The sequence below is a fragment of the Heloderma suspectum genome, chromosome 1, assembly GCF_057233095.1.
Source record: "Heloderma suspectum isolate Gila_16-S chromosome 1, 16-S_ref, whole genome shotgun sequence".
In the NCBI taxonomy this organism is placed as follows: domain Eukaryota; kingdom Metazoa; phylum Chordata; class Lepidosauria; order Squamata; family Helodermatidae; genus Heloderma; species Heloderma suspectum.
Window position 1 is genome coordinate 150,696,416 of NC_139458.1, and position 18,362 is coordinate 150,714,777.

The 18,362-nt window shown below is 44.0% G+C and overlaps 1 protein-coding gene across 10 annotated transcripts in view; it reads left to right on the forward strand.

Annotated features, from left to right (window-relative positions):
- Positions 1-18,362, forward strand: part of MRAS (muscle RAS oncogene homolog) — a 77,667-nt gene that overhangs the window by 47,176 nt on the left and 12,129 nt on the right. For all 10 annotated transcript variants that reach the window (XR_014784001.1, XM_084806791.1, XM_084806801.1 and 7 more), the window contains 3 exons: positions 4,739-4,892; positions 7,699-7,798; positions 10,006-10,085. Coding sequence is in view for 9 of the 10 variants with exons in the window: in XM_084806791.1 (XP_084662917.1) it covers positions 4,739-4,892; positions 7,699-7,798; positions 10,006-10,085 (334 nt within the window). In the remaining variant the exon portion in view is untranslated. The remainder of the gene's footprint in view (positions 1-4,738; positions 4,893-7,698; positions 7,799-10,005; positions 10,086-18,362) is intronic.

Genomic DNA, 18,362 nt, shown 5'->3' on the forward strand with positions numbered 1-18,362 from the left:
TCCCAGAGAACTGTGCATAAGGTTACAGCCTAAATTCTTCCTATAAGCTCTATCAGCACTTCTTGCTGTGTTTTGCTTGGCCCACCTCTGTATGCACTATTGCTTCACAATGAAATCATGCCGTTTTGGCTGTCTGCTTCTGCACAAATAGCAAAACTAGCTTGGGAATGATCTGACCAGAAGGTAAAGGATCAAAGTTCATTCTGAAAGTCTTCAGTCTTGTGTGGTTGTTGACGCTGAGAAGCTTGTTTTTGTTTTGTGTTTTAAGAAACTCAGTTTCCTCAGTAAGCTATATTTCCAGTTAGGACTTTGCCTTTGTTTACAGGTTGTTGTTGTTGTTGTTTAGAAAAAGATTATTGCTTTGTGATTGTTGTAAGAAGAGTCTTGCCTAAGAAAAGTGACTGTTGCTTAATAGCAAAATGCCACAGCAACACCAGACTGAAACATTTCTGCACCTGAATTAGAAAATCCCAGTGGCAACTTCCCTTTCATTAATTAACATGGAGCACATTATGTCTGGATGTTCTATCCTGCCCTTGCCTAGCTCTTGTTCATTTCAATATGCTTTTGAAAGACAACCTCCCATTGAATTTGGCCCTTTGAGAAGGAGTTTCTTCGTAGCACCCTAAATCCACTGCCTTACTTCATGGCCACCGCACTGGAAATTAAATACTTTCCCACCTCATGGAGGAGACAGATCATTTTGAATCCTGATGTTTACTTTGGTGTTAGAATAGATGCTTTTTTCTCCCATGCTCTCTATTTAAAGAGAAAAGGATGTGATGTCTCTTCCTCCCCCCCCCAATGGTTCTAAATTAGGGTGGCCACTTATGCATTGCCAAAAAAAGAGGAATTGCATCACCAAAACAGTTGACCAAAGAGGACATCAATTTGCTCAACATTTGCATATGCAAAAGTTTATATATAGATGCAAATTTAGAAATAATATCTATAATTTAAACATCTTGCCATATAGTGGAGAAGACTGGCCAGGTGACCTGTGTGCTTGCGGAGGCTGCTGTCCTATCTGGACAATGTTTGGGCAACTTCAAGCTCCCCTGCTCTCCCTTCTTACGTTTTTTTTTTTTTTTTAGTTTAAATCATACTTGGACGGGACAGCCCATCAAATAGAGGACATCTTCAAATAGAGGAACTCTCCAAAACAGAGGACTGTCTTCTGTAAAGTAGGGCACCTGGCCACCCTCAATCCTCTAGGATATTTCAGTGTCTTCTAAACCCCCTAGGGTTATTTTGTAGGATGCTGTCATGAAAGGGGCCTGCCCAGGTTTTAAGATCTTCAGAGCAGGCCCTTCTCTCAGTTCCGCTGCCATCCGGGGCATATTTGGTGGGAATGTGAGAGAGCGCCTGCTCGGTGGCTGCCCCCAGGCTCTGGAACTCCCCGCTAAGAGAGCCTAGGTTGGCCCCCTCTCTGTTGCCCTTCCACCGGCAGACAAAGATGTTCTTATTCAGGCAGGTCTTTGGCATGTAAGCTGGTCTGTTGCTGCAGTGGGGTTTAATGGTTTGGTGCTATTTATTTCTTTTATTGTTGTGTTTTTATTTGTGTTTTTCATTTATTTTTATATGTTTTAATTAATATTTAGTTTTTAATCTGGATTTTATTGTTAGCCACCTTGAGCACCATTTTTTTGGAGGAAAGGCAGTATATAAATTATTTATTATTTTATTTATTTATTGCATTTATATCCTGCCTTTTTTCCTCTTGCAAGGAACCCAAGGCGGCTTAAATTAATGAATGAATTAATAAAAGAGCAGGATCAGAACACCAAATTGCAGATTTGCTAAAGAGTAAATCAGCAGTCCAGAATTACATCCATGTAATAGCCAGTAGTGTGGAGGCAAATTCAGAAGTGTCCCTTCGTGACAGTCACAGCCACGCCCCCTCACAGCCACGCCCCCTTCTAAGATTACACAACCTTGTAAGATATACAACCTTCAACTGGGATCCAAAAACAGTGCAGCTGAGAGTAAAGCAGTGGTATTTCAATTGGACGTCTGAGAAAAAAATGCAGGGGTGTTAAAATCTTTTTACTCACTCAAACATAAACATTTTAGGTTTTCAAAATATGATACTCAATGGAAGCTTCACCCTCACTCGAGGGCAGGGAAGGGGAGGAGATGGCTGGAAGAGCCTGGCCCACAGCAGTAGGCTGGGAGTGGGAGGGACCTGGCCAAGACCTGGCTCTTAAAAAAGTCCCGGGTCTTCGTCCCTGTGAGACCCCCCACCACTACACCCCAGTAATAGCACTAAATAGGTAACTGCTCTGATGGTAACATTTACACATACAGACACACACACACACACACACACACACTTTCTCCAAAATTCTGAAAGAGTTAATATCTAGGCATTGGGCATGAATCCACCTTCATCTTTCACCAAGCAAGGAATACAACATTGTCATTTGCACAAACAGCTTTGGGGACGGGGGTTCCAATAATCAGATGTTTTGATAAATGGGAGTGCAGTTCACTGGGATTATGTTCCTCATGTTCCTGCACAGCAACTGGTGCTTCCCATGCACAGTTTCCCTCCAGCTGTGATGTTATGGTAAATGTGAGAACAGTTATGGATGTAACTGCTGCAGTTGCTGCATTTTTATTTTCCCTTTGATGTTGCTTTTGTGCAGTTGAATTGCTGCTCTGTGAAGATAGGATTGTTTGCATCTGAGCTGTAAGCAGCAGCACTCTGAGTGTAGCCACAGGATCAGACCGCCAGTGGCATTACAGTGGTTAAATTGCTATGTGGAGGGGTGGCTAGGAGAAGAACAATTGCAGTGGTGTCACTTTCACATACAAAAAAGTTGGCAGGATCCTATCTAGAGAGACAAGATTAACTTCCAAAACCAAAGGCATCAACTTGCCTGGAAGCTGCAGTCTTTGATGTAGAATCTCTTGCTTCCTAATCCCAGTCACAGCTGTGCAGAGGCTGGCTGTAGCTACCCATTCCCTATAACTTTAAGTGTTATTGCTTTCAATGGGACCTTTGACTAGCATTTGCAGGCCATGCCCAGAGTCTGGAGTGCACTGCACAAGCTCTTAATCCTTTTCTACAGCTGTTCTTTTCCTGCTACACTGGCCTGCCAGTCTATGCCCTTCTTTCTCTCCAGACTCAGCTGTACTGCCCCTCATTTCATTTCTGCTCTGATGCAGGGTGTGTTCCCCAAAGCGGCTGGCCCGTGCTTTAAAAGAGAGGAGCGCTTAAAATAAATACTGGGCTTGGAACTGAAAACATGTCTGTATGAAAAAGGAAATAAGATGCTGTCACCCTCAAAGGAAGTATTACTGTCACAATGCCCAAGCCAATTCTGGTCTGGTTCACTAAATCATACTTATTCATTCTCACAATGCAAATGTTCATCAGTCTGCTAAAACACGCACATGCACACGGACACGCATGCACGCATGCACGCACACACGCACGATCTGGGGCGCTGAGCCTTGGGCTGCCACGCAAAGCACCTCTTAACATAGGGGTGGGCAGCTTGTAGCCCTCTAGCCTCTACAGGTTGTTGGACTGCAGCTCCCATCATTCTTACCATTAGATATGCTGGCTAGGGCTGATGGGAGCTGCAGGCCAACATGTGGCGGGCCACACGTTGCCCATCCCTGTTTCACTTTTATTATTACATTGACATCCCACTTTTTTTCCCTCTTGCAAGGAACCCAAGGCAGCTCACATGGCCCTCCTCCTCTCCATTGTATCCTCACAACAACCCTGTGAGGTAGGTTAGGCTGAGAGTCAGTGACTGGCCCAAAGCCACCCAGTGAGCTTCAGAGGCCGAGTGGGGATTAGAACTTGGGTTTCTCCATTCCCAGTCCAACCCTCTAACCACGACACCACAACTGGCTTTCTCCATGCGTACTTCCATGTGTATACTAAATGCATGGAGGAGATGGGACTGCACCAGCCCTGTCGCAAACATCACCACACTGTCCCCACTACTTGACATCCATGCGCTTGAGCAGGATGTGGAATAAGGAGTGCCTGTATACAGTACATACAGTTGCACACCTTTTCACACATCCTGCTCAATCCTGTGGACATCAGAGGAAGGGCAAATAGGAGTCCCTCACCTCCCTCCACACATTTAGCATGCATATGGAGGCATGTAAGGACAAGGCTTTGCTGTTTAGTAAATCAAGGGTGAGCTCCCCTTGATGTGGTTCCCCTGGCCTTCAGTGGGGTCTGCGCTGCCCCCCGCCAAGGCACCACTGAAATCTGGTGATGCAGCGAGAGCAAAGCAATCAGTGGTTTGCCATTGAAATCTGTTAAATTTTGGCAGCGCAACACAAGAAAGGATAAAAAGGGCCAAATTCAGCTTTAAAACAAGCTAAGTTTGGCCCTTTTCAGCCTTCGTAGCACCACCAAAGATTGGCAGCTGATTGCTTTGCTGCTGCGTTGCCAAATTTTGGTGGTGGTGCAGCAGCAGGGGTACTGCCCCCAGGTGGGAGCGGAAACTTCCCCCCAGACCTCCTGAAGTTGCCCTGCTCCGAAGTAACCACTTGGGCCAGCCTTCTCTGGCCTGATGCCATCCAGATGTTTGGGCAACAACCCCCACATCATGGCCAGGGGTTAGGAATGCCTGGAGCTGTGGTCCAAAACATCTGGAGGGAACCAGATTGGGGGCTTAGAATACGCAATTTGGTGTGGAAAAAGATAATGTTTGGGGGATGGTGATTAAAAATCATGTGTTTTCTCTTTCTTTGCCATCATTAGTCCTGGATACTGCAGGCCAGGAAGAATTCAGTGCAATGAGAGAGCAGTACATGAGGACAGGAGATGGGTTCCTTATAGTCTATTCAGTCACAGATAAAGCCAGCTTTGAGCATGTGGACAGGTTCCATCAACTCATCCTCCGAGTCAAAGACAGGTGGGTATCCTGGAGCAGTGAGTGCCTTGAACCCAAGTGAATTCTGTTGGGGAACAAGTACCTTGAAGTCCTACCTTGAGATAATTTATACATCACTGACTTTACATTCTGTACTGATCGCAGGTATTTTTATTTGTGGTAGGAATGTCATCATTTGACTTTTATGAGCCATCATTTGACTCTTATGAGCCATCATTTAATTCTTATCCATTAATTATATTTAAATAAATCTGCAGGTTACCAAAACTTATTATAGGTGTCCTCCTGAGGTTTTTTAAAGGAATAGCATAGTGTTTCTTATGTGTGAGATACTCTACAGTTATATATGCAATGGATACACCACACATTGCTAAAAGGAAAGGTCATCTGTAATAGGGTGGGGGTGGAGGGTTTTGTAATCCATTTGGGATTCTGGAATGTAAAATATTCCCAATTTATATTAATGCAGTATTCTGGAAAGTCCATATTTATAAAAGATATTAGGTTGGACCCAGACTTGGTCACACTAAGAGCAGACCCACTGAAATCAATGGGACCTAAGTTAGTCACAACTAATTTAAGTCTCATTTATTTCAACAGGTCTAATCCAAATATGACTTAAGCCTGGATCCAACCCATTGGCTCGGATCCTAAAATAGGATAACTTAAGGAAGCTTGTGGAAGAAAAATGTCCTGTCCCCTTTTTCCTCCTACGGTAGAGCGTCCCAAACCCCTAAGCCCTGTTCTGAAGCTACCTAGATCCCCAGCCACTATGAAAATCCCAGTGCCGCCAAAATAACCACACTGCTGCGAAGGCTGCCGCAGGACTGAGTCCTTTGCGGTGTTGCTTATCCCCTCCCACCACCACCACTGGTTTGTTGCACTTCAGACACACACCCCTGCCTCTGCCTCACCCTTCTCCTAGTTCACTCGCCAGCTCCTTCCCTGAAAAGTATCTTCCCACTTCCAGGAGGACGTTCTAGGAGCCGGAGTCAGAGGACAGCAACAACAGAGCCCTCTGTGAGCAGGAGACAATTGGGCAGCTGCTCACGGTGGCCTCTATGACTCTTTGCCCTCTTTGCTGTCAGGCAGCAGAGAGGAGCACATTTCTCAAAAGCTTGGAAAGCTACGTAAATAGTTAAAAGTAAACGGCTTGATTGGGAGAGTTGGGAGAGCATGGGTGCAAGCTGAAACATCATAAATTAAATCACTGAATGTGAAATATTAAATTAACTTGCCTAATTGGGGTAACCGTGTGGGTGTCGCACACATGTGCTGTTCACACCAGATGCAACCCTTGGAGCTGAAAAGGTTATGCACGCCTGCCCTCCAGCCACCTGCAACCCCTGAAAAGCCTCTGTGGGGGGTCAGGGAGTCCCCATAAACAATGCAGGATGGTGTATGAGAACTGCAGGGGAAGAGGAGATAAACTTCCTTTAATTCCACACTCCCTCCACCGCATTCATAATTTTAACCTCTACCCTGTTTCCTTTTGCCTTTTTTCTCAAACTAAAAAACCTTTCCCATTGGCCATCCTGACTGCCTTTTTCTGTCCCTTTTTCCAGTACTACAGTGCCCTTTTTGAGAAATGGATGAAGCAGAACTGTACAGAATATTCCAAATGCAGCTGCCCCATAGACTTGTATAAAGGCATTACAATACCAGTGCTCTTTAAATTTTCAGTCCTTTTCCTAATCATGCCTGGCATGGAATTTGCTTTTTAAACCACCACCGCACACTGAGTTATCCACGCCCCCAAGATAAATTTTCTAGTCACCATTTATCCAGATCTCAGCAGTGTATATACAAAGAAAGGGGGGTTTGCCCCAGTGTTTCACTTTTCACTTACTTACATCGAGCCTCACTTGCCATTTGCTTCCCACTCGTTGAGAGCTTTTCTACATGAGTCTGTTAATCAGCTGTTAATTTGCTGTATTAACTTTCCTTTTCATCACAGAATTGAGATCCAATCACTACACAACAAGCGTTTCCTTTCCTGCTTTTCTGGTACATAACCTCTAGGTGGCCCTGTAGTATAGCCGAGTAGCACAAATACACAAGAGGAAATCATGCTTTCTTTCTCTTTCCAATTAAATACCGCATTTTTCCTGCTCTTAAAAAACTCACAAAAAGTGCTGGTTAAACACAGAAGCAAACCTGGAGGTTCATGATGTTGTCTAAAGAACCTTTAAACAATCATGTGTAGGGAATGATAAAATGCCTAGCATAGAAAAGCCCTCATTCTGCAGAGAGCATTTTGGAGCTCTTCATAATCTGCTTGGGTTTTTACCATCCTGAGCAATTCTGAGTGCTTCCAGATGGAGGGGTTCCTAGTGCTAGCTATCAGAAGGCATTGTGTAGCTATTCCATCTTTTTCTCCTTAACAGAGTTTCTGCATTAAGGAAAAAGATGGAAGAAGCAATAAGAAAACACAGGAAGGTCATAAGTAAAAGACACCAACCTCTACATCCCCTGTAAAATTCCATGAATGAGGCAGAGCAATGGCACCATAAAAGCCTCATCTGGAACCACCCTCAGAGTCATCCACAGACTTGGCCATCTCAACTGCTCACCCCTAAATCCAGATCATTTACGAACAAGTTAAATAGTGTCGGTCCCATGCAGGTCCTTCGTTGAATCTTGGCCACTGAATCACCTGGAAACCCATGCCAAAGCTTGTTGCAGTATTAGTTTTTTGTTGCTAAACCGTATGTGAGATTCTTTGATCAAACTGGCAGGTTTTTCTTACTGAAGTACTAGAATTAACATTACACCTAAGACAAACAGACATTTGTAATGATGCTCTCTTATTCTTTTAATCTTCCAGAGAATCTTTTCCAATGATTTTGGTGGCGAACAAAGTTGATCTAATGCATTTGCGAAAAATCACCCGGGAGCAAGGAAAGGAAATGGCAGCAAAGCACAATGTACGTCCTTTGGTTTCTTCCCATGCTATTTGTTTTTGTTTTTCTTTGGCCATTGTATGACCAACAAGAGCAGCTGGGGCTTAGGGGGAGTCTCCGTAGCTTAAGGTACCTGTTCAATCAATTGCTGTAATTTCCATTTAGTATGCTAGTTGGCAGCGAAGCTGGTCTGTCTCTAGCAGAGACCAGCTACTACTTAGGGTAGACAGCTTGAATCCTGGCTGATGGGATCCTAGGGCAGTATCCAATGGTAGTCCCATGTAAACTAAACCCATTCACTTCAATGGGTCTACTCTGAGTAGGAGTAACATTGGATACTGCCCCTAATCACTAATTGAATTTATGATGGGCTTGTTGGCCTTGTGGTGGGTGCATTGTGTGATTTGTCACAGAGACATCACAAAATATCTTGATAGTTATAGAGTACTGGGAGAAATAAAAAAAAGGAGGGGTAGATGTAGCTGGTTACCAATGGCATGGGGTTATGGATAGGTGCATTTGTTTCTAGTCTGTGTCACTCTTGCATGGTGTACACCCATAATTCTGTTCAGATTCCACATCAATTGGCAAATTTTATTAAAAACAACAACAACAACAACAACAACAGCTTCCTCTCGAAATACATGTTGAAATTCATATTTGGATACACACTTCAACTGTTGTGAATTGCATTACAACATCCACAGATATTCATCCAAGAAGTACAGATGGGGTCATTTTAAATAGGAATGCGCGTTAATTGAATTCTTCTAGCTTCACTACATGGGGTAGCGTAGTTAAGAGGCAAACTTGAAACTTAGTTTTTAGGTGATAGACTGAAACTCAGTCCCACTAAGATAGCACTTTATTTGAAGTTAGTTTGACAGGGCTGCAGGCTCTCAGTGCATCTGTATGATGGAGGAAGTTTTAGATTTATAAGGCACTAGATAACGTTTTGGGGACAAGAGAAACCTCTGTCAGTCAGAACGGCTCCACTTTAAGGGTACCTTTGTCATAAAATGTAAAATAACAGCAGGTAACCTAATGCCAATATGAAATGTCATAAAACCACATTTAGAATACTGTGTGTAGTTGTGTTTGTCCCATCTCCAAAAAGGAATATAACAAAGCTGGAGAAGGTACACATAAAAGGCACCTTCAAAATTATCAAGGGAAGGGGACATCTACTCTATGAAGAAAGGCCTAAGAAGGTGGGGCTTTTTCAGCTTGGAAAAAGATTACTGAGGAGGAGTAATGGAAGTATATAGAATGATAGAAGTTAGAGAGAGAATGAACAGAGAAACGTTATTTTCTTTGCCTCAGATTATTAGAACTTGGGGTCATCCAGTTAAATGGACTGCCAGTCAGTTCAGGACAAAAATGTACTTTTTTCACGCAACAGACCAATCATGTGGTTGCAGTCAAAGAATTATTGTTGGTTAATAGATTGACTGTCTTTATGCAGATGTGTATAATTATACACCAACCCCAGCCTTTTCTAGGATATCAGAAAACAGAATAATTCTTTGGGGTACATCATTAGCCATTTTGCATATTTCAAATGAAAGCATTTTCTCTGGCGAAAGCTGCTATAATATAGATCTCCTTGTAAATATGTATCAATACTACAGATGTAGGGTGATTTAACAGCCGTTCGTTCTCCCCAGGAACTCTAATTCTGTGGAAGGGGAGGGGAGGGGAGGGACCTGTAACACCACCCTCACCAAACTACCATTCCCAGGATTCTTTGTGGGCAGCCATGACAGTTAATGTCGTATTAAACTGATACAAGGTTGTAAGAATCTATGGTTATATGCAATGAAATTGACTGACTGACAACTGGAGCATGGTAATTGTGCAGTTATGCCACTAAAGATCACCTTTATCAAGCCATCTTCTTCAATGAAAGAGTGTATACACAACATAGCAGAAGAAACCCTGAACATGTTACCCATACCCTTTTTGTTGTTGCTACTATTGTCAAGTTTCCTATAGTAATGTAACTCTCTGAACAGCTCTGTCATTTTTCTAAGTTTTCAGCTTCCTAACTAGCTATCTGCAGGCCCACTGGAGAAAATAAAATGATACTGTAAACTTAGTACAAGCCATCTTCTTTCTTTGATTAATCACATTTCTCCTGTGCGCTCATATGTTTACTTCCTCTTGAATCCCCATGGAAGACCTTTTCCCTATGATATATATGTAAGAGTTACTGTCCCTTTGTTTTCCAGATTCCATATATAGAAACCAGTGCTAAGGACCCACCACTAAATGTTGACAAAGCCTTTCACGATCTCGTCCGAGTAATCAGGTGAGCCATCGTACTGCTGAATTGGCCATATACTGACATGATTTGCAAGAGGTTCATGAATCAGTGAGCCATGTACAGAAGCAAGAGCTTGTTCACATCTCACTAAGCAACAGTTCTAATATAACATCATCCACAGACATCTTCTATTTACGTGTACATTTTTCAGCATACTAATGACCATCTTCATATCTTTGTAAAGGACTGATGCAGGCTTGTATCCAGATCAGTCTCCGACCGTGTTCAGTTGACTTGACTGTCACAGATGGTCCAGATGATCAGCTCCATGTGAGCTTGGTCAGCTGAGTTTCGATGAAGTGACTTCATGGAAGAATAAGTAGTTCTTTTAGCCCAACACTCCTCTAACTGCTCAGGATATTGTATCACCTGGTGATTTCAAGGTTGATGCCGGCTGAGATGGCCTATAGCAGGGTCTTTCAACATTCCTCCTTTCTGGGAACCCATTCCATACCAATTTATCTGCTGTGGAAAATTGTTCCTCTGGGGTCTTTCAGGACATGTTCTAAAATGCATGCTTATTGGGCACCATTCAGTAGGGATGGACAAATCTGTCAATTTCAGTTTCTCATTTTTCCAATCTTAAATTTGGTTCATCTTGAACATTGAGAATTTCTCCAGTCTTAAGTTTGGTTCATCCTGTAGTTTGAGATTTTTAAAAAAATTCACATGAAAATTCATAAGCATTTTTGTGCACATTTCTCCTAATACATCCGTTACCTAATATATGAATTTTGCATGCATTTTTTTATTACAGAACTCCACTGCAAAATTTGGAGAAATGCAGAATTTAAAGGATAACTGAGTTTTAGTTTGCATAGAGTTCGAAATGACAAAAATAGGTTGTTGTTGTTCAGTCGTTAAGTCGTGTCCGACTCTTCGTGACCCCATGGTTAGCTCACATTAAAATTAATGTGTGCTTTTGTGTGCTTTTTGGTTTTAAATTTTGTGTGCTTTTTGGTTTTAATTTTTGTGAACCGCCCAGAAAGCTTTGGCTATTGGGCAGTATAGAAATGGAATGAATGAATGAATGAATGAATGAATGAAGTTAAAATGCAAACTGAACCAATTTCTCCCCATCCCTACTGTTGGGGCCTCTTTAGCCTTGCTGTTGCCTCCAACCAAACTTATAATGCACGCTGGAGCATACCCAACACTCCCCATAGCTGCACGCTCATCAGTAGCGGTGATTTTCAAAGAACCTTAGGGCAGTAGCCTACGCTGTCTGTGCATCAGCATGGCCCATCTCTAGCACAATGGTAAACTAATGTTTCCTAAACCAAATGAGCCAAAATGCTCATTTCGATACAGGGTAGGTCAGCAGAGCTCCCAGAATGGAGCTCTGCTGACCTGTCCCATTCCAGAAACAAATGTTTCAGGTCATTTCCAATTGCTTTAGGAAGCACTAGCTTCCCATTGTGCTCACACTGGGTCCTGCAGGCAGTGTAGTGTTGTGGGCAGTGTTGGATAAACCCCATATTCTAGGAATCCTTGATAAGCTTCGGAGGAACTACAGATTTCCCCAGGACACTGTTTAAAACCACTGGGTTCCAATCCATCTTAATGGCTCTTCTTGTTGTTGTTCAGTCGTTCAGTCGTGTCCTACTCTTCGTGACCCCATGGACCATAGCACGCCAGGCCTTCCTGTCCTGCGCTCTCTCCCGGAGCGTGCTCAAGTTCATATTCATTGCATCGGTGATGCTATCTAGCCATCTCATCCTCTGCCATCCCCTTCTCCTTTTGCCTTCAGTCTTTCCCAGCATCAGGGTCTTTTCCAGATTTGATCTCTAGTTTCTCTGCCTCTTCGAAACCCAGCTTGTACTTCCGGTAGTTCTCGGTTCGCATACTGCTGAAGCCTAGCTTGTAGGATTTTGTCATTTTGAGCATCTCCTTGCTGGCATGTGAAATGAGCGCAATTGTGCGGTAGTTTGAACACTCTTTGGCATTGCCCTTCTTTGGAATTGGAATGTAAACTGACCTTTTCCAGTCTTGCGGCCACTGTTGAGTGTTCCAAATTTGTTGGCATATTGAGTGCAGCACTTTAACAGCATCATCTTTTAGGATTTTAAATAGCTCAGCTGGAATACTGTCTTCTCCGCTAGCTTTGTTGTTACTAATGCTTCCTAAGGCCCACTTGACTTCACTCTCAAGAATGTCTGGCTCAAGTTCAGTGACCGCACTATCATGGCTATCAGGGACATTCAGATCTTTCCTGTATAGTTCTTCTGTGTATTCTTTCCACCTCTTCTTAATCTCATCTGCTTCTGTTAGGTCCCTGCCTTCTTTGTCCTTTATCATGCCCGTCCTTGCACAAAACGTTCCCTTGAGATCTCCGATTTTCTTGAAGAGATCTCTAGTCTTTCCCATTCTGTTGTTTTCCTCGATTTCTTTGCATTGTTCATTTAAGAAGGCCTTCTTGTCTCTCCTTGCTATTCTCTGGAACTCTGCATTCAGTTGGATATATCTTCCCCTTTCTCCCTTGCTTTTCGCTTCCCTTCTTTCCTCAGCTACTTGTAAAGCCTCCTCAGACAGCCACTTTGCTTTCTTGCATTTCTTTTTCTTTGGGATGGGTTGAGTTGCTGCCTCCTGAACAATGTTACGGACCTCCGTCCATAGTTCCTCAGGCACTCTGTCTATCAGGTCTAATCCCTGAAATCTAGTCGTCACCTCCACTGTATATTCATAAGGGATATGATTTAGGTCACACCTGAATGGTTTAGTGGTTTTCCCTACGTTCTTCAATTTAAGCCGAAATTTTGCAACAAGAAGCTCATGATCTGAGCCACAGTCAGCTCCAGGTCTTGTTTTTACTGACTGTATAGAGCTTCTCCATCTTTGGCTGCAAAGGACATAATCAATCTGATTTCGATTTTGACCATCTGGTGATGTCCATGTGTAAAGTCGTCTCTTGTGCTGTTGGAAAAGAGTGTTTGCCATGATCAGCGTGTTCTCTTGGCAAAACTCTATTAGCTTTTGTCCTGCTTCATTTTGTACACCAAGGCCATGCCTGCCTGTTATCCCGGTGATTTCTTGACTTCCTACTTTAGCATTCCAATCCCCTATGATGAAGAGGACATCTTTTTTTGATGTTAGTTCTAGAAGGTGTTGTAGGTCTTCATAGAACCGATCAACCTCAGCTTCTTCGGCATCAGTGGTTGGGGCATAGACGTGAATTACTGTGATGTTGAATGGTTGGCCTTGGATTCATACTGAGATCATTCTATTGTTTTTGAGATTGTACCCCAGTACTGCTTTTCCCACCCTTTTGTTGACTATGAGTGCTACTCCATTTCTTCTAAGGGATTCTTGCCCACAGTAGTAGATATGATGGTCACCTGAATTAAATTCGCCCATGCCTGTCCATTTTAGTTCGCTGATTCCCAAGATGTCGATGTTCAGTCTTGCCATCTCATGTTTGACCACCTCCAGCTTACCTTGATTCATTGATCTGACATTCCAGGTTCCTAAACAATATTGTTCTTTACAGCATCGGATTTTCTTTTCACCACCAGACACATCCACAGCTGAGTTTCCTTTCGGCTTTGGCCCAGCCGCTTCACTCTTTCTGGCACTACTTGGAAATTCCCTCTGCTCTTCCCCAGTAGTATATTGGACACCTTCCGACCTGAGGGTCTCATCTTCCAGCATCATATCTTTTAGCCTTGTGATACGTTCCATGTGGTTTTCTTGGCAAGAATACTGGAGTGGGTTGCCATTTCCTTCTCCAGTGGACCACATTTTGTCAGAACTCTCCGCCATGACCTGTCCGTCTTGGGTGGCCCTGCACGGCATAGTTTATGGCTTCACTGAGTTATGCAAGCCCCTTCGCCACAACAAGGCAGTGATCCATGAAGGGGAATTGCTCTTCTACATAACCCAAGATTTAAGGACTGGCTCTGGATGCAGGAATGGGGGGATGAGGCTATGGAGAACTGACTGGGTAGTACAATCCCCTGAGAGTCTCTCTGAAAACACTTGTTGTAAAGTGTCTCTACACTGCAAATAACCACTTTTGCAAGCATTTTTATGTATTTTGTAAATATCCATAGTGGCAATGACCCAATCTAACACCCAAATTCTGCAAAATGGTGTGAAAGACATAGTCTCTCAAGCAAAATTAAGGAAAGAGTCTGATTGGATTGTGTGCAAAGAAAAGCCTGAAAGCTGGTCTTTAGCTGCTCTCGTTTACCAAATTTTAACATGCTTAGAAGTATAGCTTTGTGCTGCTTAAGTTTCCATTACTCTTGCTTGCATTGCAGTGTCTGGTTTCTCTCTCTCTCCCTTTGGCAAAAGTCCATAGGTGCTAGATGTCTTTGTCCATTTCAAAGTTATTTTATGTAGCCACTGAGCAGAGAGAGAGCAATGCCAATTCACTTGAGAAACCACCACGGTTGAATGAATGAAGCATGAATCTGTCCCTTCTGTGTTAGGACTTCCACCATCTCGGCTACAGATTTTCTTTGAGAAGCACTTTTTTCTTTTGCTGAATTGTTATACATCTTACCTATTAAGTAACTCAACCTGGAAAATTTGCTTGTGTTCATTTTTGCCCCTGTACCCAAGGAGTTTTGATGTGTGAATCGTTTTTACTGGATTTCATGGTGTTACCTGCAAAGTGGTTTAGCTCTTCCATGAGGTTTAGCAGCTCTTCCAGCTCACTGGCCACACTCCTTGCTGTCTGGATAGCTAATGGTTTGAGACCTCTGAGTTTTGCTGTTATAAAACTGCTGTTGTTCACTCGGAACCTTTAGCATTCGCAGGATACAAATCTAGATAAATTTTGAACACTTAGGGTTGTATCCAATGGTGTCCTTCTGCAGGGGTGGGGGCGGCATGTGGGGGTCTTTAGGAGAAACAAAACTTCTGTTGTGTGAGCAGAGGTCTGCTCACGTAACGTTGGTTTTAGCCCTTGGGTATTTTTGAGACCAAGTTCCTACAAACTGGAAATCTGATTGACAGATTTCATGACAGCCTGCTTCTTGTTTGACAGACTGGTGGCCAAACTACCATTCCTAAGCAATATAAAACTCCTGCTGGCTGGCTGAATTTATGAACAGGTGAAAAATAGTTCAAATGTCACTGTTGGTACATTCTGCATTTTTCATTCTTTTTTGTTCTCTCATACTGGAAGTGCAGGAGTTAGGAGAGCGCCATATGCTGCTTCTAGCCTCTTTTTTTTTTTCTTTTTGCTATGTGCACATATAGTTCTACTTCAACTGAATTGGGTAATTGGACAGAGAATTGCCCTGATCAACAATTGCCTGCAGAAACACATCAACTAAGCAATGATGGGAAGATGAGGAAAACATGGTGTTTCCTTCCTTGCAGTTGCATCTCTGCGGATTATCTCTGTTACTCAGAAAAGAAGGTGGCACTACCCACTTGTCCTAGAATTTAGGACCTAGATCATTCATTTTGGCAGCAGAAACAGGGAATGGGGGTGGGGGTGGGGAGTCACTATGAGACTACAGATGCAAGCTGGAATCATTCCATGTTGTTTTCAGATCAATTTCTCGATCAGTAAATTTGGCACCAAGGATACACCATCTTTGAGATTGTGCAGCCCAGTGCTTTTAAAACCTGCATTAGCCACAGAAGCACACACAGAGCTTCTTCACACAGAGCTTTTATCCTGCTATTGAGATGGCTGTCTCACAGAAGTTTGCGGGCTCTTTCGATGACATCATGAACCTCCAGAGCGTCTCCCACCCTTTTCCCCAACCTATCCTGTTTTTTCCCCAAGCACAAAAAATGTGGTATTTTTTCCAGCCCACGGAACAGGAGCGCCATGACCTTCCCATGAAATTCTCCAATAGTGGAAGAAACCACTGTGTCTGGGCGGCCGTGGGCATTTGTTTTCAGTTGTTGGAGGTGCAGTCAGGATGACAAAGGCATTGAGGATGGGCTGCGGAGCGTGTTGCAGCTGAGTGGGGATCCTCTTGGCAAGGAGGGAAGAACAGGCAGGAGGGTTCCTTGCCTGGAAGGAGACCAAGCAGATTTGACAGGTGTGAGGGCAGGAATCGCCTGCCAATTGCGCTCTCTCCCTTCCTTACAAGGAGGGGAGGGCGCACGGTTGGAGGGCAACTCCTGCCTCCACTCAAGTCTTGCCAAGGAAGGACTTTCCTCGATTCAAACCATATGTCTGCCATGTAAACGCCTGAACACATTTCTCAGTTGGAGGGAGAAGAGGGTAAAATGCCTCCCTGCAACGAAGGAAGACAGATGTGATCCCCCACCCCTCCAAGCTCAGAATCAACGTCAGCACAAGATAAGAGATGAAAAGAAGATTCCCCAGCCCCACCCCTGCTCCTTTGCACACATGCCAGGGAGGGAGGGAGGGAGGGGCTACTTTGATTCAAACCATGTCTTCTGAGTGGCAACCAGCTAGGACGGCACGGAAGAAGGTGGGGCAGACATCTGCGCAGGGTTGGCGTGTATGTGCATACAGCCATTGAATGGACTTGCACTCATGCCTGTGAAAACATCCGTAGGACTGGGAAGCCAGGATAAGGGAGAAGAGCAACAACAGAATGGGGGGTCAGGGGAAGAAAGCCAGGAGATGGGAAGCCGACCCAAGCAAACGTATCTGGAAGGAGGGTTCCCTCCACCTTTAAAGGCACTACAAGGGCTTCCAAACTGCCGCCTGCTGGGAGGAGCGGAGGGATGGGCGGAGCCGTCAACCATGTTACAGGAACCAGTGATCAGCCTTCTGTCCTGATTTTTCCATGCAACCATGAAAAGGTATAGAGGGGAGGGAAGTGCTATGAGAGATGCCTGTATACAGGCCCAATCTGAATCCCGGAAAGGATCCGGAATCAAAAGGACCGGTTTGTAGTGGGATAAAATGCAACGTGTGAAGAGAGCCACAGTCTTGTGGCAAATGGGGCAAAGCTGTCCAATTCTGGCCAAAGAAGCCTCCCCCTGAGCTCCTCCACCTACATCCAATAAGGAAAGGGAAACATGTGGTGACTCTGACCCTCCATTTTCTAACAGCTGTTCAGCTTCTAGGATGTCTGTGCCTTAGTACTCGGAGTGCCAGGCTCCAATCTGGGGAGAAGTGGGTTCAAATCCCCAGCTTGCTGGGTGCGTGCCTCGAGTCATTCAACCTACCTCATGGAGTTGTAGTAAGGAAAACTCGGAACATTTGCACATATGCTGACCTGAGGTCCCTGGGACTGGGAGGAAGGGTGAGGGCAGGGCAGCAGGAGAGACCACCCGATCGAATGTCTGCTTTGACGCCAATGCTGGTTCCAGCTTGGATCAGGCTTCCAGCGTGGCAGTGCCAGTCATCAGGCATCTTCCCATGCGAATCCTTAAATTGTCTTTTCAGTCTCCCTCCTGCTCTTCATGAACAGTGTTCATGAAGAAGAAGAAAAAGCAAAGGAAAGGCATTCACCATCTGAACAATCATCTCGCCCAGAGAAGCTTTTTTATTCATATTACAGACCTGACTGAAGCCAGCACTAATTTAAGCCTCGTCAGTAAAAATGCTTGTGACACCTCAGCCCCACAGGACACAATACAGAGTGCGCTGCTGTGGGTGGCTGACACAGGACTTAAAAGACTGGGCTGTGCCCCTGGCAGAAGCCTCTACGTGACTGTCGCTGTGCTGGTTCATGGGATCAGAATGTGGATGATTTCGCTCCAGTCGCTCTGAGAATAAATCTATCAAGATGTCTTCTTAGTTTTCCTTGGGCTTTTCCACACAAGGCATTTATTGTGCATTCATCATGGTTGTTTATGGGTTCTTCAAACAACATCGTGAAACTCCATTTTCGCGTCTGTATCTAAAGGGCACTTTCGGCAAGTTTTTTTAGAGCAGGGAGAATGCAATATTTATTTAAACAAGTGAAAGAAACCCGTTTTTTTCTCTTGTGTTTTTGTACTATTCTGCTATACCACAGTGCCACCTAGAAGTTACATAGTGGAAAAGCAGGAAAGGAAACACTCTTCATGTAGTGCTCAGATCTCAATTCCATGACGAAACCAAAGTACATACAGGAAATTAACCGCTGATTAAAAGCTCCTCGTGACTCATCAGAAAGTCTACACATCCAATTAGATTTTCACGGGGTTGCTACAGAATTTGTGTGATTAAAATGCTGCATCTCTAAAGAGGAGTAGGGTTTTTTTCATCCAGGTTCAAGGTCAAGTAAGGGTGTGCTGCTGACCACATCACTCCTTCGTGTATTCTAAGACTACATGTTCTGTTTTTAAAGAGGTGGTGGGGGGGAGAAAATTGTCCCCTTCTCTCTAAAAGCC